This window comes from Ptychodera flava, chromosome 19, assembly GCF_041260155.1.
Source record: "Ptychodera flava strain L36383 chromosome 19, AS_Pfla_20210202, whole genome shotgun sequence".
NCBI lineage: Eukaryota > Metazoa > Hemichordata > Enteropneusta > Ptychoderidae > Ptychodera > Ptychodera flava.
The window spans coordinates 11,288,888-11,311,885 of NC_091946.1; the positions used below are offsets into that span (position 1 = coordinate 11,288,888).

The 22,998-nt window shown below is 36.5% G+C and overlaps 1 protein-coding gene across 1 annotated transcript in view; it reads left to right on the forward strand.

The window, feature by feature from the left end:
- The window catches only part of LOC139118555 (von Willebrand factor A domain-containing protein 8-like), a 52,002-nt gene that overhangs the window by 7,077 nt on the left and 21,927 nt on the right, over positions 1–22,998 (forward strand). Inside the window, exons 7-33 of the mRNA XM_070681906.1 lie at positions 169–333; positions 3,408–3,457; positions 3,991–4,099; positions 5,217–5,321; positions 6,058–6,192; positions 8,079–8,213; positions 8,768–8,845; positions 9,124–9,284; positions 9,929–10,042; positions 10,828–10,996; positions 11,563–11,640; positions 12,014–12,129; positions 12,997–13,106; positions 13,493–13,599; positions 13,849–13,997; positions 14,439–14,514; positions 14,958–15,093; positions 15,537–15,656; positions 16,380–16,585; positions 17,097–17,248; positions 18,542–18,653; positions 19,386–19,524; positions 20,003–20,199; positions 20,451–20,635; positions 21,125–21,250; positions 21,580–21,665; positions 22,408–22,577. Coding sequence (XP_070538007.1) covers positions 169–333; positions 3,408–3,457; positions 3,991–4,099; positions 5,217–5,321; positions 6,058–6,192; positions 8,079–8,213; positions 8,768–8,845; positions 9,124–9,284; positions 9,929–10,042; positions 10,828–10,996; positions 11,563–11,640; positions 12,014–12,129; positions 12,997–13,106; positions 13,493–13,599; positions 13,849–13,997; positions 14,439–14,514; positions 14,958–15,093; positions 15,537–15,656; positions 16,380–16,585; positions 17,097–17,248; positions 18,542–18,653; positions 19,386–19,524; positions 20,003–20,199; positions 20,451–20,635; positions 21,125–21,250; positions 21,580–21,665; positions 22,408–22,577 — 3,486 coding nt within the window. The remainder of the gene's footprint in view (positions 1–168; positions 334–3,407; positions 3,458–3,990; positions 4,100–5,216; positions 5,322–6,057; positions 6,193–8,078; positions 8,214–8,767; positions 8,846–9,123; positions 9,285–9,928; positions 10,043–10,827; positions 10,997–11,562; positions 11,641–12,013; positions 12,130–12,996; positions 13,107–13,492; positions 13,600–13,848; positions 13,998–14,438; positions 14,515–14,957; positions 15,094–15,536; positions 15,657–16,379; positions 16,586–17,096; positions 17,249–18,541; positions 18,654–19,385; positions 19,525–20,002; positions 20,200–20,450; positions 20,636–21,124; positions 21,251–21,579; positions 21,666–22,407; positions 22,578–22,998) is intronic.

A 22,998-nucleotide genomic window follows, 5' to 3' on the forward strand; every position in this document is an offset into this window, starting at 1 on the left:
GATACGAATTTGCAGTTAGGAACCGTAACACCATGAACAAAAGAGAAGTAAACTTGTTGGTAACCTAGTATATGAGATCTTACATGTCAAATAGAATTTTAATCAGAAGAGAATTACAGAATCTTCATATTTTTCCAATTTATAAGTGGTTCCATTTGTTTCTTTCAGGAACACACTCAGGAAGAATTAGATTCCTGGAAGTTAGTCCGAGTTTCAGAAAATTTCCGAGTCATTGCCTTGGGTCTTCCAGTGCCTCTTTACCGAGGCAACCCGCTTGACCCACCTCTCAGGTCAAGATTCCAAGCGAGAGACATCAACCCTTTACCCTTCAAGGTAATGTTTAACCGTTTTGAACAATTGTAATTCTTTTTACACTCAATTCCCTTCATATGGATCCTTCCTATGAAAAAGAAGGGAACTGTATCCAAGTGAGAATGCACCTTGGGGACAGACTTTTTCAGTGCTGTATTGTAGTCTACAACTGGCAGGGGCTCATTGTGAAGCTTTCAGAATGAACAGAGATTTTACTAGTTTATTTTTATAAAAATGGAAAATTCAGTTGGTCCAGATATAGTTAACGCATGAGTTGTAGCCATTTTGAATTTCTTGTGTCAGGAAAGTTTGGGTAATTTTCCATACTACATGTACCAAAATTTGTACAGTTAGTAACCATAATTTTCCACTCTTGATCCGGAAAGAAAATGGATTAAAAGTTTTTCTGAAGAAAGTTTAAGCAAAGTTTGAGTCCTTCCATTTGGCAGCACATACTTGCTTAAGATGAACAGTGTGAGCATGATTAATTCAGGTAGAGTACTACCCACGGGTGGTGCTGTGTCAGCCAATTCTATTGGTTTGAATGTAGAAATACAAGAAAATATGACTGACCGTGCCAATTGAATTTTGGTTACTTTTGCAAATTTCCTTCAGGATCAAGTCCACCTTTTGCACATGATACACATCCTAAGTGTCCAGCAAATCTTTGTGCTTTGTCAGGAATAATTGTTTTGCTACTTTTTATCACAACTGGAAGTTGTGATATAGAGGTGGTTTCAACCGGTGTTTGATGTCGTCCATTTCCGTAAACGACAAAAAGTCAAAAACTGCTGAACAGACTGCGTTGATATTTGATACCGATACATAGACTGGTTCCAAGGTTCCAATTCGGAAAAATGGAGCCAAACGGAGCGCCGGTTAGATAGTTTTGGGAAATTTCTAACCCCCCTTTTTATCTAATTGATTTTAGGGGTCTTTCATATATGTAGTTTTGGAATGTACACCAATCCTGCATTGTGGACTGTTTTATGAGTTGTTGAACAGAAATGAGGTTTTGATGAATGTTAGAAATATGCAGGATGGCTGATTCGAAGTATAAGAGATTTCTATTGTCTTTTGGGCATCAAAAGCATAAAAAAAACATATTTCATAGTTTAGATTCTCACTTTTGAGATGACCCTAGGCATTTGTTAAGTAAACATCCTTGAGTCAATATACAGACTTTGACATTCCAGAGATTAAGTATCCACAACCTCACATGTTACAGTCTTTCACTACAATGGTATGGCCCAAACCCATTGTTATCAATGGAGAGTGTGGACCTGTCTACAGGAAATTGGGGTGAACAGGTTAGACAATGACGTCACAAGTTGTAGGTTAGTTATCAAGGTAGCACCAGCATACAGTCCTGAGCATCTGTCCATGTGTTCTCACAGCAAATTACAGGGAAAAAAAATATTTGAGAAGTTTCTCTCCTTTAAATAGAAGTATATTACAATTTACTAGTAAACCTGTCATGGATAGATTGCTCTCAAATGATCTGAAACACAGTTATTGCCCATTAGCAACAAATCTATGGCAGATTTATGTAAAGTTCATGAACTTACACAAGGTATTAGACAAAAGATGACCATGACTTTGCTACTTTTCAACATTTATTTCAATCAGATTTCCCCAGCTTAGTGTATAATTTTGTAATCTTAATTACTGTCAACTTAGCTTTACTAACTTATTCATACCTCATTATTCTTACACTACTATTATACCTTATAACCACAAAATTTCAAGAGATGCATAATGATTGTCACTTAACAAACAATTTACAAATATGTCTTCTGCTTTTTCTCCATATACATATACATGTCTCTTTTCTCAAAAAAGGGCTTAAAATCGCAATGTGAAAAATAGTCTTTCAGCTATATGTTGCTCATTGACTTCGTGGTCTGTCTAATTCACAGTGAGTGTGGTTGTTGATAAATGCCGATAATACTAGGCGGTCATTATGTCCAAGCGCCATTGGCGGTATTTTTTAACATAATGACCATAGGTCATTATCACATCTGGAAGTTGTGATATAGGGTTAGCTTCAACCGGTGGTGGACAGTGTCCATTTTCCGTAAACGACAAAAAGTCAAAAACCACTGAACAGACTGCATTGATATTTGGTAGAGATATTCAGACTGGTTCCAAGCTTCCGATTCGGAAAAATGGAGCCAAACGGAGCAGCGGTTAGATAGTTTTGGGAAATTTCTAACCCCCCCCCTTTAACTAATTGATTTTAGGGGTCTTTCATATACATGTATGTAGTTTTGGAATGTACACCAATCCTGCATTGTGGACTATTTAATGAGTTGTGGAACAGAAATGAGGTTTTGATGAATGTTACAAATATGCAGGATGGCTGATTCAAAGTATCAGAGATTTTCATGCGCTTTTGGTAATAAAATTGATAAAAAACAACATATTTAATGTTTTAGATTTCTCACATTTGTTATTACCCTTAACATTACAGACTTGATGACATAACTAGCTGCTGGACCTGTTTACTGGCGCATTGATTTAAAGACAAAGATCGTTTTATTTTGTAATAAGGACGTGTGATTTTGTAAAACATAGTCTATTAGCCTGGAAATGTGATTTTTGCGAATATTGCTTACCCCACTGACAAACAGTGTGGTTTGAAAATGGCTGGAATTCGCTACTTCGGGACTTTGTTTTCTGTGTGCATTTACTGACAAACTCCAAACCCGCAGCACCTACCCATTCAGTATTTCATGTACAGGTGTACCCAGAGATAGAGTAGTTTCACAATGTGCCAGTTGTGATCAAGTGCCATTGGCGCTATTTTTATGTATAGCTATGAAAACCCCTACACCTAATAAATTTGAAAGGAAAGCTTTATGAAAGTAAATATGACAATGAGTGGTTATGATATTAGATATAAAATTTATGTCACTGGTAGAACTCCTTGTCCCATTTATTAAAATCCCCAATTTCTCCTCAGAAAACAAATGCATCAAATAAAAATCAGGAATATAATCGTGTATATGTCTCACAAGATAATCAGATTAGGCAAAATATTCAGAGTATCTTTACTCTACATTTGTATTTACGGTACATATTATATTCCCCAGGACCAGTTACAAGTTCTCTATGGAACAGGCCCCAGTGTCGCCCCTGACAGGTGAGTAGGCAAATGATTTAAATGAAAAATGATGAGTTTTTGTGTATTCATCCTTCAGCAAACTACATACGTTCTTTCCCTTTAGAATTGCCTACATGCACAGTTGATTGTGTGATTTCCCCCTGCTATGAAAATAATTTTTCTAGATGCGTTGGGCTTCTTGTTAGAAACAAAGCTGTAGAGATTCATGGTAACTTTGGTTTTACAACAACCAATTCAGTGTCACTGGTAAATTACACTGCAACCATTCAAAAGGACAATATTGTATCATGTGTAGTTTGTAGTTAACACAGTTTTACGTGACAATTATAATTATAACCCAAAGAAAAGCAAATCACCAATGAAGCTCTGCAATGGCCATAGAGATTGTATGTTTTTATCCTGGTCATACTTGAATATGACCACTTAACTTGTTCACCCCAATTCCCTGTAAACATGTCCATAGTCACCACCGATAACGATGGGTTTTAGCAAAACCATGGTAGTGATAGGGTTTAAACCATAATTTTTGTGGATGTGTTATATTTTGACAGAATATCACAAGTTTTATCCTTTGCAACCACTTTGCTGACCAGCGAGTCCACATCTATGGGTCTCCCAGATTTCCCCGTAGAAGTGCTAGCATCACTCATCAAAATTCTGGTAAGATCTTCTGCATTCGGCATTGTCTCATTGATCTAGCCAAAATGAAATTGATGGTTGTGATACCATTCAATTGTTAACCTTTTCATCCCCAATTCACTGTAAACAGGTCCACAATCATCATTGATAACAGTGGGTTTGGGCAAAACCATGTTGGTGAAAGGGTTAATTGCACTGTCATGCCATAAATTATGCTGTCCTGCCACTGTTTTAAAACCACAGAAGTTTAACAAGGATTTCAATGATGATTTCAATTCAACACTGCAAAAATCTCTCAGTACAAGATGAAAGGCAGATTTCATTAATGAGAATAGTTTCACTCTTTAGCTCATATTTGGTATGTATATAAATACCAAAAAGAGCTTATATCGTAAGTCGGTAGCATCTGTATGTCTGTATCATATGTGTGTATGTATCAGTCTATGTATGTATGTGCAGATGTATGTCCATCACACGTAAGAGCTCCGAAACCGCTGCACCTACCATCACAGTATCTAGTGTACAGGTAGACCCAGGGGTTGAGATGTAACGTTGTTCAAATGAACATGCCAGAGTCAAAAATATGCGAATGAGGTAAGAACAAAAATATGCAAATGAGGTAAGAAAAAGGGGAAATCCTACAAATGTGCAGGAGTGGTGGCATTATTAAGATTTTATGCTACTAATTCTTTATCAATGTGGAATATTCATGATCCTCGCATCTTGCATTGTATAGCAAAAATAGAAGTGAGTTTCAGAGTAAATGTATGGTTTGTTCAGTCCACTGAGGCAAGTGTTTACGTGTACCATACTAACGATATCTCATTTTCTCTGCTTAAAGCTACAGTAGTATTGTTCTTCTTGCAAAAAACAGTGTATGATTCATATTGTACAAGCATATAATAATATCTTCAATGACAGAAAAAAGAAAACGTTCAGTTTCTTATTCTTTGAAAAGATTTTCACCAATGAAAACTATGTACCACAGCGATGGCATCACACATACAGTATCTTAATAATTTTCTTGTAAAACTTGATGGAGTCCAAAATGCTTATCTTCTTAGGTAAGTTAAAAACCAAAAAGCATTCACCATCTTTTATTTATTTATTTTGTTTGTTTGTTTGTTTGTTTTGACAGGACTCTGTCCCCAACACATCACCACACAAGTTACTACATCGACTCTATCCCTATGAATTTCTGCTGGCTAAAGAAGGCAAAACTGCTGTTGAGGACACTCTGAAGGTAAATGGATTTTCTGAATACATAGTTTTGGAGCCTTTGAGCACGTAGCCTTAGTATATCCTAATTTCTTGTTTGTTTACTCAAATCATGTTGAAATGACCAGTGTTCAACTTGTCAATGTTGTTTAATGTGTTTAATGCCCAATGTAATTGTTGATTGTTTGTTATTTGTTTTTATAATTTTTTACCATGTATTTGTTTACTGTATGTCTATGAAATTTAGTAAAGTTTGTTTGCAAGATTGTTACTTTGTATTCCAACATAAATGTACTTTGGTGGAAGAAGAAGAAAATTTATACTCGTTAACATACAGAAATTATAAAAAAAATAATAAAAGTTACAGATAATGTCTCAATCATGATGAGCAATTTCTAAGTTTTTCTGGAAAGGGATTTAAGCAATTTCAATAATATGTCACTTCTAGCATATTTGGACATAGTCAGTGATATCACTTAGAGCAATAAGGCAACTTGCATTTGTGAAAATCTGTGAAGTGCTGTCTTTTAGGGTCCTCTTTCATATTGAACAATGAGTCTGCTGTCTGTATAAAACAAGGACTTTTCTTACTTACTTGTCAAATCCTAACCGCTGCCGTTCCAAGAATCTTTGTGAATCAGATCATGAGATGTACACTATTTTCACTAAGAGGCAAAATTAACACAATGCAATTTGATACACACAACATTCCTTTGTCATTTAATTGTTTCATGTTTGTTATGTGTTGCGTTTCGTTTTAGAAATTTGAGTTATTTGAATCAGATTACCAGACGACAGTTCACCATGTCATCGGTAATGTCCATCCAGTGACTAACTCAGATGCACCATCTGCTTTAGTCACCCTGCAAGCAGAAGGACTCAACTATCCAATACAGGTGAGCAGTTGTGTATTTAACCATAGACTCTCGAGAAAAACGGGACAGGCAACTCCGATAGAGAACAAAGGGTCTATGGGATTAGCAGCGTCTGATCTATCTTGGAATAATTAAGAGGTGTTAATGGGTCGGGGAAGGAATGAAGCTGGGCCCGATCGATTGCACAACGTCCGGTTCATAGACACGTGCATGCTGGTATACGGTAATAATGTTTTCGGATTACAAGTTATTCCGGATTACCCGCCAGTCCATTTTTAGAAATAAAAGTGTTACAACTATTTTGAGAACAATTCGTCAAAATGGTTTTAAAGTACTTTTTACATATTGGTAGCGAGATTCGATGCAACTAGAAGTCTGCAGAGAGTCAGTATGTTGCTGTAAAGTGACAAAGTTTCGAATAGAAATCCGAAACACATACCGCTGCAGTTCCAGACTTAACAGCAGTTGACATCACAGAGTTGTTTACATTCCGCAATCGTCCGTGTATCTCCGAATTTTCCCTCGTTTTTGCAGTTTTTTAACCGTCGGAATATTTTCTGTGCGAGGAGTGCTCCATGATTCGGTAAAGTATGTATGTTATCTACTGAAATGTTGTTGTTTGAAAACTGTGAACGGCCAAATTTACGAGGACAGCGTTCAGCTTTGTGTAAATGCATGTCTACCTTACCGCTTCTGACTCCACCAACGGATGGATATTCCCGATTTATCGCGAAGTTTCTCCTGACAGCGAAAGTCAGTGTTACAAATGTATTTTCTAGTACTTTGCGGATGTAAACATGCGTAGCTTATCCGAACTTTGGTGTTTCTTTAGGCTAAAACAGTACCAAAATGTTAGAGGTCGTTTTTGAGCTCCGATGGAGTAGTCATTTTTTGTGTTCCCTGATTTTCGTCAAATGTTGCGTGACAGATGAAATAAAGGTCAGATTTTCGTTTCGCAGGACTGGGGAAGTGTAAACCTGTCTAACTTGTAAATGCTTGTTGTTATCGGAGATTTTTATGGTAGGGAATGTAAACTTATATTGTCGATATCTAGCAAGAGTTTTCTGTAGCGTCTATGGCTAAATGTACACTGTTTTTATCGTCTGGTTTTTCCCGTTGGCTTCGGCTTGAATCCAAAATGTGATCTTCATCGTTACCAGAACATTCACCATGACTAGTATCAAAAAACCCTCAAAATTCTCTATGTCATTACTCGGAACGTTCCATGCAAGAGCAAAGTGTACATATTCAGAACGTCAGTTTGATTGTTAATGAGATTCAGTGTTAAGTACGAAGTATTGTTGTCGGGGACCGCTTGGCAAATAAACTTTAATGTATTCAAAGATAGATCGCACAAAGAAACCTCAGCAGTTGCCTGTCCCGTTTTTCTCGAGAGTCTATGATTTAACCAATCAGATCACTGAGTTTTGAAAATCAACCAATCAAATCGCATGATTTTGAGCATCTGCCAATCAGTTGCCATTATGTGATTTGGTAAGTAGTTATTTGGACATGTTGTGATTAGTCTATCACTCTGGTAAAGAAGTTCCCCAGGTCCTGTATGCCATAGAATGGCCATATATCAAGCAAATAAAATTTACAATCTTGCTGGCTTGTGTAATATTAAACAGGCAGTATAACTAAGAGTTTAAAATTATCTTATAATGAAACAAATTTACGGACTTTAAAAATCTGATCCATTGTGGTGTGTAGATTTTTAACGGAAGCAACATGCTCAAGCAATTACATTCCATGGTTGTTCAGTTTCTGCAATGACATACCGTAATTCTGTGAACAACCCATGGATGAGACATACTTATTGCCAAGGTACAGACCACTCTACTAAAGAGTTCTGTATTACTCTACACATGTGCATATTTCACATTGACAGTTTGTATCCGTTACAGGTCTCAGCTGGTGTGCACGGCGTCAAGTCAGCTGATGCATTTCACCACTTCATCGGAACTCCATCACATGCAAGGCTTCTAGCTGACATGATGCAGTCACACATGGTTCATGATTTCTGTCTTGTGGGTCCCAAGGTAAGCACTGCTGAAACAGATGCATACTGAAAAACAACTGTATTGTACATGTTACATTTATCTTCTTTTTCTTTTGATTCACATTTAGTTTTATTGATGTTTGTATTACTATTTCTTTCATGGAATGAAGTTTTCCCACTGCGCGCCAGGTTTCTTGTCATATTTATGTATCTGATTTATTATATCACTGCTGTGTTTTCTGAAAACAATGTGTTGTATTCAGGATCGATACAACTGTTTTATGTGTTAAGCTCTGAAAAAATACTCAGTTTCTTAGTTTGCTATTTTCTCTTTCATACTGATACATTTTTACTTAAAGACTGTCATATTACAGTTCCAGCTAGCTTCTGTTGGGGAAATACGATGCACTCTGATTAAATAACTGGGTTGAACTTTGCAAAATTATGGTACACCACAGTACATAGGATAAGGCAGGTTCAAAACAATTTGTGACTAGGTAAAGAATTTTCACTGTGATTGGTCTCTTTCCTCAACATTCATTTCAATCATTGTTTCTTTATTTGTTCTGTTTTTTTTTTCTGTTGTTTGTTTAGGGTTGCGGCAAAACAGTTCTGACAAGAGAGTTTGCCAATATGCTTGGTTATCACATGGAACCAATCATGTTGTATCAGGTGGGTGACCCTTGACCTCATTCATACACATGCTCTCTGTTCTAGTATAGCATCTCTGCTGTAATAAAACCACGGTCTGAACAGCACCAATATACTGTAGATTGTGTGTTTCACTAGCCATTTACCTGCAAATTTTGCCTCTAATAGTAGGTACTTTGGGATTCAGTGAGTGTTTAGATAGCTGGCCAATTTCGTCTCACATACTGTGCATTCAGTGACGTACATCCATCTTTTTCAATCATCTTACTGGTATATTTTGTCATCTTGTAATTTTGCAGGACATGACTTCAAGGGATTTGGTTCAGCAGCGTACAACTCTGCCTAACGGAGACACAACATGGCGGCCGTCAGCTTTGGTGAATGCTGCCACCGAGGGCAACCTAGCCGTGTTAGATGGTATTCACAGAATTAACCCAGGCACATTAGCAGCATTGCAAAGGTATATACTCCCAACAAATCAATATACAGACAATGCTCATGCTCCATATTCTCTTCTTGTTGTAAACAAATTAAAAAATAATCACAACCTCACTTCACATCCTGACTTTCCAAAAGCAATCAAAGGAAGAATTTCTGGGTTTTTTTGTACATAGCCAAAGAAATCAATTTTGTGATGCAGTAGTATGATTGAGTAAAAACAAATGAATATTTTGGTGAACACCTCCCACATCACTTGCATGTCCCTTGTGTCATGTCTTTCCCTCCCACTTTGGTGAGTGTGAAAAGTCCTCAACATAGTTTTCCCAAACAAATGTCTTATTCACATCCAAAATGATTTGTAATATCGTAGCTGTACAATTAATAAGAAACTTAAATACATACCATATGTGTGTGGAGGTGCCTAACCTTGGTACATGTAGAGAGAGTTATCAGCAGTCAGTAAAAATAAAGTAAGTTGCGGTATTCTAATGCCAAAGTGGGTAGGTCAGAAAAAGATAACTTACATTTGTGTGTTACTTTTGTCAAATGCCAGGTACCAGAAACAAAGCTCTCTTTTTTCATTGAGTCACTTGGATGATAAGTGACCAGGAACAATGGATGTTTCACCGAATCTTCTCTTTCTTATTCCTTGGTCACAAACAGACTTATCCACGACAGAGAATTTAATCTATTTGATGGAACACGATTGGTCAGACATGATAGATATGACGAGTTGAAGAAGAAATCCGAGCTCAGTGACGAAGAAATGAGAGAAAGGTGAAAAAGATCAGTCAACAATTATTTCAAGTTCATGTGCTGACTTTCAAGTTTATGTGGTGGGCATACTACTGCCAAAGTTCAAAGTACATGTATGTCAGTCAGTATTGAGATGGTGTTTACAAGTCACCGTAAATTCTAGCAAAGTGTGCAGAGAATTTCTCATCATTTTTACCGTTCTCATGACAAGTTCATTTTTCCACCACAAACAGACAAGTGACTTCTTCTTTTAATCAATGGAATGAACACTTGACACCCAAGAAGTGAAAATTAAATGAATTTTAAAAAATTTGCACAAATACCAGCAATTGAAGACAAGCTAAGAGTGGACAATCTGTGGTCTGCAAATATTCCCAAATGATAAATCAGTATAATTAGTACACTTTACATTATGCACAAACAATGCACAAATGAAAACTGCCGCACCCTATGTCAAACATTAATCCTTTGAGTGCCAAAGTCAGTATATGCCACCTATGATATAAAATATGCCCAAGTCAATTTTTTTCAGATTTAATGATGTAATGAAATGTGATGGCCACTTGGTTCAAAGTTATCAAAAAATTATAAAAAATTCATAAAAATTGGTAAAATGTTGCTCCAGACTGTGGTGGGAAAATTACAGCTTTTGAAGGGTTACATGCAAGAAACTGATTCTGTAGGTGTCAATGTAACATTATTATACAAAATCTATTCATTCAAAGAAGAAATCCTTCAAAGTTAGATGTATCACTGGATTCACTTTAACCAACAAATCATAAATTTATTGCTCCAATGGAAAATAGGAAAGTACTGCCAATCCATCCGTCGTTCCGAATTCTGGCCCTAGCTGAGCCACCGGTAACCGGAAGCAGCACACAGCAGTGGTTGAATTCAGAGTTGCTGACTCTGTTCCACTATCATCACGTCAAGCCTCTCTCCTACGTAGAAGAAATGGAAGTCATTCAGGGAATGGTAAGACTTCATCTGTACGAAATTCAAGCACTGATCTGATTTCTTGCAGTGATTTTAGTCTCACATTGTACCCTGGTAGTGTGTCTTTGTGTATTATGCACGCTTGAAATAAGGGACCCAGTTTCCCTGATGTCTGCAGGAGTTAGCCAAGTGCAGTTGTTTTGATATTTTGCTCAGACCAGTAATTTGGAGATCATCCAATGGTCCCATGGACCTGTAAGTTGTGATGCACTGTGTGACACAGAATGCATACAGGACTAGCAAACCAGACCAAATACACTGACACTGTTCTTGAAACCACCAAATGCTGGACAGATTTAGTCACCCTTTGAGGTCATCGATAGTTTCTTTAAAATGCTATCTTTAGGGAAACGGAAGAAATAAGTTCATTTCAAGCTACAAATAAACCAAGCAAGCTAAACACTCATCAAATCAAATTCAAAATAATTAAAAAATAAAGAAAGGCTATTGTTTGCATAGGGAATGGATAGTGATCAGAATAAAATGCTTTGCCAGTTCATTCACACTTTTTGTCTGAGTTTAGTATTCTTTATTCTCTGTGACAGGTGCCCAATGCAGTCCAAGATCTGATGGATCCATTGTTGAAATTCACTCACAGGTTAAGAAACTCAGGCGACACCACAGTGAGTAACAATGTTCCAGTAATTTTTAGATCAAAGTTCTTATACTCCCAAAGTGAGTTATTATATCATTCTTTACAGTGCTAGCGGTGTTTGGCAGTATAGTCTCTCCTCACCTACATGTATGCTGCTGAGTCATAAATTACGCAGAAAAGGCAAGACTTCCTCACATTCTTCCTACAGCCATGTCCATTGAGTCTAAAATTATGCAGATGTCTTCTTGTGAAGCCAAGGATTATCAGAAACTTACCACCGGTCCGTTTTGTTGTTTTTGTAAGATTACGTATCATTAGTGTAATACAAAGAACAGACACCAATGGAGACTACATCCGTCATCTTTCATAACTGTACATTTCAATGTTCTTTCCGTTCACAGCTGCTGTCCCTTGCGTCATCACTGTCTACAAGACAGCTGCTGCGGATTGCAAGACGACTTGCTCAGTATCCAAATGAAAACCTACATGATGCAATCAACAAGGCTTGTCTTTCAAGGTGTGTGGGTTAAAAGACTAACTTAGATCAGTTTTAAGCCCCTTCATTATCAACAGCTGGACTTCTTCATTTGAAAGTAGACGTGAAACGGTTTAGGACAATCAAATTAAGATGCAGACAGTCAAAGGGCAGTTTTACTTGTGCAATTCCACAGGATGATTTGATATGAGGTCATTTATCAAAATCACACTGAGCTGGGGTCATTTGAAATCTTGGTTAGTAACCATGAAGTTGATGTCTTCGAAATTTTTGTCAGCTTCATCTTTTTCACTTTCCGATAGTGAGAGTTGTTAGACATGCATAATTCATGAAAATGATAAATAATAGAAATGTTAAATGATAATATATTTTCTTGTGAGAATATGCATTTGAAGTAGCATCTCCAATAGGAATATTATCAATCATTTCATTACCTTTCTAATGATTTATGCAGAGCAATCCCATAATGCAGCTGTAAAAATGGCAGTCATTTTGTGTATTTCCATTTAAGGTAGTTTGCTCCTTGAAAATGAAAGACTCAAACTTTTGCTCAAATATTTCTCTAAGAAATTTTCCTGATTTCACTAAACTGAGCCAATGGTAACTTTGTTCACTCCATAAGCTTCAAAATGAACCCCTACAAGTGGTAGTCCAAAAGAATATTGTAATGGTTTGAGAGTGTAGATAACTGTCACTGGGGTGCAGCATCCCTTAAAAATGCTGCCCTGCAATTGATAAGGGCAGTGAGTAATGACAATATAGCATGCATATATGTAACCTTGCCAATCTAACTATGCCAGGGATGGCATGCTGTCATTAGGTCCCTTTTTTGGTCCAGAGGTGAAGCTTTCTAGACTGATATCTAATGTTTTTGTCTCCTTTTATCAGGTTTCTTCCAAAGTTGGCAAAACAGAGTCTTGAGAAATCATTAGAAGATGCCAACATCAAGCCATTCAAACCAGAACTGCAACCAATGGAAATTGAGAAGGCTGTCACTTGTAAGTTCAAATCTTACATTACAAGAAAACCAAATCTATTCAATATTTTACAGGATGAGATTTGACCCACAAACATCGGGAAATATACTTTAATTTTCTATGCACTGAAATTCTTAAATCGAAAATCATAATTATGACATAGTTAGCATGGTCACTTTTCCATGTGACATAACCAAGTCTTACACAGGTGAAAGTCCACTGTTAATTTGAGAGGACACAATGCTGGTAAACAAGTTCAGCATTACATAATGTATCAGCCGACACTTTATGCATTACCATCCATATTTCAAAAAAGTCTGTACAGTGATATTTTATCAGATTGGCTTATTAAATATGTTGCTTTGTCAGTTTCGATGTTTGTAATTCCCTCAATGTTTTTATGTCAGGTGAGATCAAAGAGGGTGTGCTGAGGATCGGCAAAACTCAGGTATTGGTCTACAACCCAGAAAATAAAATGATGGTACCCGATGTGTTGTTTTATGAAAATCCACAGGTAGGTCATCTCAGATGTATGTCATTTTAACCTCGTGTGTCCTCGCTGTTTGATTTTTCTGACATTTCGAAAAAAGTTTCAACGCCTGCATGTAATGTAAACGTGATTGTAATGTAAACCGCAAACTTTCAGTTTCACAAAGGATTTGGAATCAGCACTGTAAAAGGAACTTGAGCAGAATAAACTTTGATATTACCAAGTGTGTTTCTCTGATGACATGTTTCAAACTTTTACCTCAAATTTTCACAGCATCTTTCCATCATGGAGGACATGCTGAAGGACTTTCTCCTTGGAGAGCATCTGTTACTGGTTGGTAACCAAGGCGTCGGCAAGAATAAAATAGTGGATAGATTTCTACATTTACTGAACAGACCAAGGCAATATTTACAGCTACACAGGTATGAAAGATAAACATCAGTCTAAATGATGAAATGTGCAAGACTTATCAAATTTGTTGCTCTAGAGAAAAATTGTCATTGAAACAAAGTTGGCTTTTTTGTGTCACTACAAACGGGTTTGATATTTGAAATTCTAATATCAGTATCCATTTTCTGTAAAGTGAGTATTTTTAGTGAGCAAATCTAATGATAACTCTTTATTATCAGTTTTTCAAATACATGTACTGTTCTTTTGATCATAGAGTATGCACAGTACTAACAATATCTACACAAAAGTGAAAAACAAATGGTGTGTTTACAATTTTGGGTGAGGGCAGTCAGCTACCTAGAGATTCTGTATGTGAATGTCTTCCTTGAGTGACCATTGAATCAGAGATCAACTTTGTTCAGAAAAATGGTATAGAAAAGTATTTTGAAAAAACTTTCTTTTAATTTTCACAGAGACACAACAGTACAGACTTTGACATTGCAACCCAATGTCCAGGATGGCGTCATCATCTATGAAGATTCTCCGTTGGTGAGTTGAACTTTTTTACGGTATGCTGTACCTCAGTTTCTGTCCATCTTTGCCAAAAACTGTTTGCTTCATATCTAATTTAACAAGGTTGTTGATATGATGTGATTTTCTTTGTTCTGTACAGCTTTTTCCATTAACAAATCTTTAAATCATAAAAAAGTCTTCAGTATTCTCAAGTCTTACGCATATATTGGTGATTGTGTTGAGTATTTTGGAGTTATAGAAAATGTGATTTACAGAACTTTTTATTCTCATGGCACCAATCATTTCATTTCATGCCATCCATTTTCCTCATTGTGCCTCAACAATCTGGATACAGTCAATCCAGGTGTAGCAGTACACAGAGACTACGACAAAATACTGCAAATGTTTCTCTTCCTATACCCCCTTTCCCCAATGCACACCACAAAAGACAAAAACAAACGGTGCTTTTACAATGTCAGGTGAGGGCAGTCAAACTAGGCCACGTGTTGGTTGTGGATGAGGCTGACAAGGCACCAACCAATGTCACTTGTATTCTGAAAACTCTGGTGGAAAGTGGGGAAATGATTCTGGCCGATGGAAGAAGAATTATCTCAGGTAGGAAGAAAAGGGAAATACAAAAGAACTGAAGTATCTCTTTAGGTCTTGTAAATTTATGGTACTACCTTCAGAAGAGATCCTCTAATGTCATTTATGAACACTGTCATAAATAACTAAGAACATTGTAAGAGCTGAATTTCATGACTTGCTGGTGAAATATTTATTTTACGTCAAAAGTGCTATTATGACATGAAGTGGTTCTTGTTGAGCCTGCTGGAAAACTGGAAGCAGGCTCTGACTTTGTTCCCAGTGGACATTTTCACTTTGAAGCCAGGTTTATTTTACTCTGAAATGGTAATAAGTGATATCAAAATCAATGTAGAATGTTGTGGATGTAAAATATGTCTGTATTTTCTGTCTACTCTTTGGCGCAATACACATTTTTATGCTGGCAGAGTTGACAAGTAATGACATGATTGTGTCCCCTTTCCGTCCTGAAGGTCATCCAGGTCAAAGGTCAACAGAAAATACAATTGTAAGTCATCCAGATTTCAGAATGATCGTTTTGGCCAACAGACCAGGCTTTCCATTTTTGGGCAATGACTTCTTTGGTTCTCTGGGTGAGTATGATGCTGGTACTTTTACACTTCTCAGTCACTGAACTTCATATTAGATAGTGGAAGTTAAAACCTCATTCTGGGAGAATGTCCAAAATTTGCCATTATATGAGTACAAAATGAGCCCAAAGCCTACCCATGAAGTTGGGCGCCATCTTAGAATCAGCAAATGTGAACATATGTTTTGACTGTTAAGGAATTGAGATGATTACTGTGGGCTAACCTATCTCAACTCATTTTATCTTGGAGCCAGTACTTGTGGTTGTGAAAATTTATCTTGCACACTGACAACTTTTCAAAAGCTGTTTGTTTCTGTTAGCAATCAGTTCCATTTTCACAGTAGAAAAATTCAATGAAAATGCCTAGAACGTTAGCTTATATAAAATGTTTATCACCAACTTTGCCAAAAATTTTGACAGCAGCAGTCATAACAAAACCCACCTTGTTGGATTTCAACCAGAATTTCTGTTAACTTTTCAGTTTGAAATTTTGAAATTACAAAATCCAAACATTCTTACTTAAGTTTATTGTATAATTTGTCATATGTAATGTAAAATATGCAATGATTAGAACAATAAATTCAAAACACTGCTACTGTTCAAAATTCAAATTCTTGCAAAAGTGTGCAATTACCATTTTTGTCATTTTATGTCATGATAAATGACCAAAAGCAGTCATGACTTGTGTTGATAGATTTTAACATTATTGAAATTTCGAAACCCTCAGGAGATATTTTCAGCTGCCATGCAGTTGATAACCCCAACATGGAATCAGAGATGTCCATGCTTCGGCAGTACGGACCAAACGTCCCGGAACACTTACTGAAGAAATTGGTCCTTGCCTTCGGTGAGCTCAGAGAAATGGCCGACCAGGGTCTCATAGCATATCCATACTCCACCAGGGAAGTTGTCAATATGGTAAAACACTTAGAGGTGAGCCGAAACTTTGTAATCAGAAAATTTCAGATAGATAGCGACATGCTAATCTCTGGCTTTGTGCTTTTAACATGCAGAGATGAAGGTTTTAAAGAAACTACAACTACTAACTTTTAAAGGTTTATTTTTAGCTTTCTTGTGAAAAAGAAGATCTGTCTGGTTACGAGATCTGAACAATAAGAATCTATTATATTTCAGAATGACGTGATATTTTCCATAAATTTCAGTGAAGTTATTTTGAAATAGTTACTCCGAAAGTTTACATAAAACAGCATTTCATAAAGTCGTCAATGTTTTGAATGAGGAAACACTACTAGTTGTATTCACCGATGTTGTGAATAAGGAAACTATCTCATTTTTTCCAATAACTTAGCTATTTTAGAGGGAAATCATCTATTCTACCCATAAAACCAGTAAAAACTTACATTACTTGATGAAAGATTTGACTGTTGTATGATTCTATTGCACTATCAGTAATAATCAGTTATGAATTTCCCTTTTTTTACAGAAATTTCCGACTGAAGGTCTGTCCAACGTAGTGAGGAATGTGTTTGATTTCGATGCCTACAATAAGGAGATGAGAGAGTCCATAGTCACGGCACTCCACAAGCATGGCATACCCATCGGAGCCACCCCTGACAATGTCAAACTTGCTAAAGAGTAAGAATTCTGTCATTGAAAAAATTTAAATTTGAGCTCTTCAATCGAATACGGGTGGTGTCTCTTGCTATACGTCTTTCAGATTATGCAAACCGTGTTTTTACTTTGGGGTAGACTACCCAACCCTTTCACAAGCTGATATTGGTCCAACCCCATTGTTTTCCATTGTGTGTTGAGACCAGTACACTTTGGAAATAGATTTTAAAGGGTCCATGTACACTTTGAGGGAAAGTATTTTCTTAATGGTGCAGATTCACATTATTTTCAATATGAGAACTTCAGAAAACTCCTTGTAACAGCTAAGTGCATCGTACATACTGGTAAAATGTATGTAGTCTGCATTCATTTAAAATAATCGTTGCATCCATGGATGCAGTGGCCATTCAGAATTTTAAAATGTTTTTCTTGGTATAAAAATCGTGTGTTTAAAGAAAATATGAATACAATGCAATATCAAATCGTGAATTTTATGTAGGTATCTTACAAATTTAATGTATATGTTACTCCAATGGCAATATTTTACGTTGTCATTTCCAGCTAGGGAAGGGGTAAATTATCAGAAAGAAGTTCTTTTTTTTTTTAAATTCATGGGAATTTTGTTTATTTTTGAAATTGAAAAGGCCAAGAAATTTTTATAAACTTAATTCAGGTTAGCTGAACTCAGGGCACAAATGAAAACTATTTATTGCAGAATCTAGTCAAGTGTGAAAGGACTTTTTACTTGCACACGTTTAGATTTTAGTTTAGCAATATTTGAGTTCCCATAATCGTGTTTGTGTACTGTTTTGAAGAGAGAATGCTGAATAAATAAAGAAAAAATGTAAATGTACAAAATGTTTTTTGTGTTTTGTTTGTAGTTTTCCAACTGCATTTTATAGAAACTACCAGTACCGTTGAAATCATGAGATACGATTAATGCACTATTTTCAGATCAGTGAAATGGGAAATACTCCACTTCATTCATCAAAATATATTTTCCACACATCAACAAAAGCTTATGTACATACTTCAAATGTAACAAAATTTCAAGACTTTGGCATTCTCTCTTAGGACAAACAAGCTTACATAAAAGCCCTACTCCATGGATTATTAGTTTGCCACACAACAACATGTGGTAGTTCAGTATTTGAGTAGTTCATTGTCAAGTTCAACAAAGTTGTGTTAATGTGTTTGAATTTCAAAAGTCAAGGATTTCCACTGACCTGTGCAGTAGACTCAGAAGTAAATCCAATCCCCCCACCAACCATTGATGTGATTCACTATTATGAGTGAACATGATTATTTCATTGGTAGATTTGAACTGCCAGAACCAAAGCTCACTTCCCATTGGAGGATTGGAAGTCATCCAGGGTCAACCAAGAGGCAGCTACTGTGTCCTGTTGAAGAAAAGCAAGTTAGAGTCAAAGTGAGTGGTCTGTTGGTCCGTGTGATGATTGTGTTTCACATTTCCCTATTTCATCCAGTCTAATAAAAATTGACATCTTTATCTTCATACCCCTCAGTATACCGAACTCAAAGCAGACAATTATTAACAGACAGGCTGGTACCAATTCTTCCTCTGCACTTACTGACTATATGTACATCCAACTGTGGAACATTGTCTGTCTGTCTGTCTACCCTGTCACTGCAAACTATTTATTTTTTCTGATCACCAGTCTCTTCACCATGTCAACTAGTCTGTGTCTGTCTATGTCTATGTCTGTCAGTCTACTCTGCGGTTATTGTGTAGCTGCACAAGTTTCATGCTTTAATCCAAAGTGCACAATTTTCATGTTATCTGCCTCACTAATTGCAACCTTCCATGTCTGACTGTCTGTCTCTCCCATGTGTATCTGACTGTCTGTACAAATATCTGTTTGTAGTCTTGCTGTATCCTAACCTTTCCTGTAGTTAAATTACAAACCTATCGGACCATGCACACAATTATCTGAATTTACTGCAACATGTGATGTTCATCCTATGTACAATGTATAAAATCTCTGCTCATTATGTTGTTAAGAATTTCTACAGACAAACCATACACTGTTTACATATTAGTGAAAGTCCTGTAAAAGTACTGAAATTTTAGCAAGACATTTCAAATTTTGCTGTGAGCAAATTTCACATCTTGTGTTAATTTTGCTCCAATACCTCACAGGGTCCTGTGTTTCTGAATGTGAAGAACTATCCATTGGACAAGTATGACGACAGATCGTTAGAATTCTCTGAGTTGATGTCACACTGGAATCTTCCATTGGAGGAAACCAGTATGATCGGTGATGTAGCCGCATCTACAGGTCAGTTTTCACATTTTATTACTTTTTGAGGAGTAATTTTATGAGTTTTAATTCATATGTGATTTTTCTATATACTTTACGTTTTAACTCTGACAATCTCAGCAATGACATATCTTCCAAGTTCTGATGTAAACCAGAAATATGAAAAAAATCAAACTTTATCATTGGTACATCAACATTTTCAACATTTCACAATCACAGGTCATACATAAGGTTAGCTAATGGTTCAGCCTTCATTGTTGTATGGTACCAATATTTCATTTCTTGAAGTGAACTGTCACATAAATGAAGTTTGATAATTTTGCAAAATGTCGTTTTCTGTCTTTTGTAAAGTTGTTTCACAGGAGAAGTCAGGGTTTAAAATGTCGAAATTTTTGGTTGATTTTTACCAGAGAAAGTCAATGGTAATATCAAACTAAATATAGTTAATTTTACCATTTTGTTCACAAACTTTGATAAATGTCCATATTTTTTACAGATTTATTGAATGATATTATCCATGTTGTAACATCAAGCCCTGTTGGTCTGTACAGTACCTTCACCAGCAATCAAGCAATAAAGTACGTTGACCTCTACGATGTCTTCCCAAATACCAGGTATTCCTGGCACCCAAAGTTCAAACTTGCAGCATTGGGATCACCTCTGGATGGGCAGGCACTAATCCATGAAGAGCAGGTATGTCAATTTTTGATTATTTTCCCAGCCATGAAATTTGTATGGTCCTTCTGTTCACAATGGAATGGTCAGATCCATGTGTACATATGTGGATGACTAACATTATTCTTGTGCGTGACAGTACTCCATCACATATGTATCAAGTACCATTTTATGGTTGTCACTAGTGACAATATAAAAAAGAAATTCAAATGAATGAAAGAAAAACATAATAGAAGTAAAAATTTCTGAAACTTCCATTATTTTGACAGACAAACACCATCCTTCTGCTTGATCCCAACACTGGTGCCCTGAGAAGACTCTTCCTCAGTTCAGCTCTAGAGGGCGCTAGAGACAAAATTGCTGGCTACTTCAGCGGGGCAAGTGATCAACCAAGCCACAAGATGTGCTCAGAGTTCTCATTTCAGAACTGGGCCGTCTTCTATGAAGAGCTTGGGTGAGTTCCAGGTTGTCGAATTTCTGAATTTAAAAGAACATCTCCATGACTACAGGTATTTACAATTGGTAGAATGTAAAAAATTGTCACTTTGATTGATTCTCCTTTGTATTTAATCAGAATTTACAAAACAAAGAGGGGGGTTCTCAAATAAAATACAACGAATGAAAGAAAAGGTAAAAAATTACCCAGATTACCAACACTGGACCAACCAGCAAAAGTTTTCCAACTTATAGTGTATATGACAACATTCTTCATAAAAGCAATCACATTTACAAATGGAAAAAGTGCAGCAAAATTTACAAATATGGAATGGAATTTTACAGCAATATCATATTGATAACTCAAGCACCTCTGCTTCATTGTTTATCTGTGATGTGCATCATGACACTGTATTAATTGTTTTAACAAAGACAGATTTTAATGTGGAGAAAGAAGGTGGGAATTACTAAACTCGGACAAAAATTCAGCTTCTTGTGTCATTTCCAGGTCTGCGTTAGACGTAGTTGATGTATTACAAGGCACTGGATACAGCATTGACTTACCCATCAACCTGAAATCTGTTCATCTGCCATCTAAAGATGCATGGCTTCTCACAGAAGCAGAAACCAACAGGTAAGTCAGTTTATAAAGCTTGCCACCAACACTTTCAAACCATTTTTTGTCACATTTTTAACCAATATTTGCCACTTTTTCGCTGCAAGTCACCGGCCACTTCACATGAAATTACACAATCACAACTGGAACGCACAAAATCTGATTGAACACGTTCACAGAGCAATGCATTTGAACATTGTTGCTTGTCGTTCATGACCTTTGACCTATGACTCCTAAACTGCCATCTCTTGAAATTACAGTACTATAAACTCTGATATGTTCTAAATGATCCCTCTACCTTTGTAGCATCATGGTAGACAATTTGCGTATGCTTTTATATTACACAGGAGATTTTTACTAACCAGGCCATCTCCTGACATGCCAGTGTGCCAGTTCAACCCAGTTGATGTCAGACCAGCCATCGATGACAATGGTGCGTAACCATTTCATAAAAAACAAAAGCAGGGATTTGCTAAGGTCAAATGTACAGCAGGATCTGTTTGTAATGTTGATAGTGTTGTTGTCAGAGTTAAAAAATCACAATGACTTTTAATATTTTAAAGCAAATAACAAGCAAATGACAAGAATGTCCTCCGCCATGTACCCTTCATTACCTCCTCTGATAATTTTGTGAACCATTCACAAACATATTGACAAAAAACTTTCACCTCAGAGAACAAAAGCCAAAGGGCAAAAAATGTTTCTCAGTCAATAGAATGACGTAGAAAAATCACTTGTCACATGAAGCATAAATTTTAACTTAGGCAATGTGTACGAATGACCGTTTTTCCTTCTTTTTTGCAACAAGAGTGGTAATTGTTGCATTGTACACTTGTAGAGTAACCGTGCATTGTAGGTTCATCTAATGGACGCCACATCAATTCTAGGATGACCTTTGATCCATTTTTGCATATCTAAGCAGCTGTAAAGGATGCAGACTTGTCATTTAGGAGAAAAGAAAGACATCTCCGGCAAATTTTTCATTTCACTGATACCTCATTAATCATGTACATTACAATCTAATTATATTCATACACGTCAATTTAAAAAAAAATGGAACACAGCCACTCACACTACATTACTCATACTGTCCTGTCAAAATCAATGTATAACTAGAATAAGGAAATATGTGACTTTCGTTTTACTGTTTTGTCTTTGGCATTCCTCCACCACAGAGACACCAGGATTCAGTTTCATGACAGGTGCAGCGTATTCAATAGCTGATCGGCCACTGCCTAAAGACCAGCTCAGTACAGCACTGGGACAAAACATTGACTCGCCAAACAGAGTCATGGCTGACAGCAACCACCATGCTGCCATTGCCGTTGGATTCCCGGACTTACAGGTAGGTTTAAAGTCACAATTTAAAGTGCCATCTCATTTGCATGTTAACCTACACCAGGTGGCGTGAAATTTCTGATATGTAACTGTAACTTTTGATGATTTTTGTCCTATTTTTGTTTACAATGTCAGCTACAGTTTCTTGTTGTACTCCTAAAACCATGTTGAGATACACAGTTATTCAGTAAACTCAGCCTGTACATGTGTAAACTCCATTGTTATTGTTGACCCGTATATTCTGGTCAGGACCTGGATTCAAATGTAAATAATAACAGTGCATTTTACGCGTATTGAATGTGATGCCAAGCGACAAAATGGGTGTCCTCAAATGCTTTTGGGAGTAGAACATAGATAGGTCACTTGAAAAAAAAAAGGAAAAAACTCACCAAAAGTTACAGGTACTGGCCCTTTAAATAAATACCTCG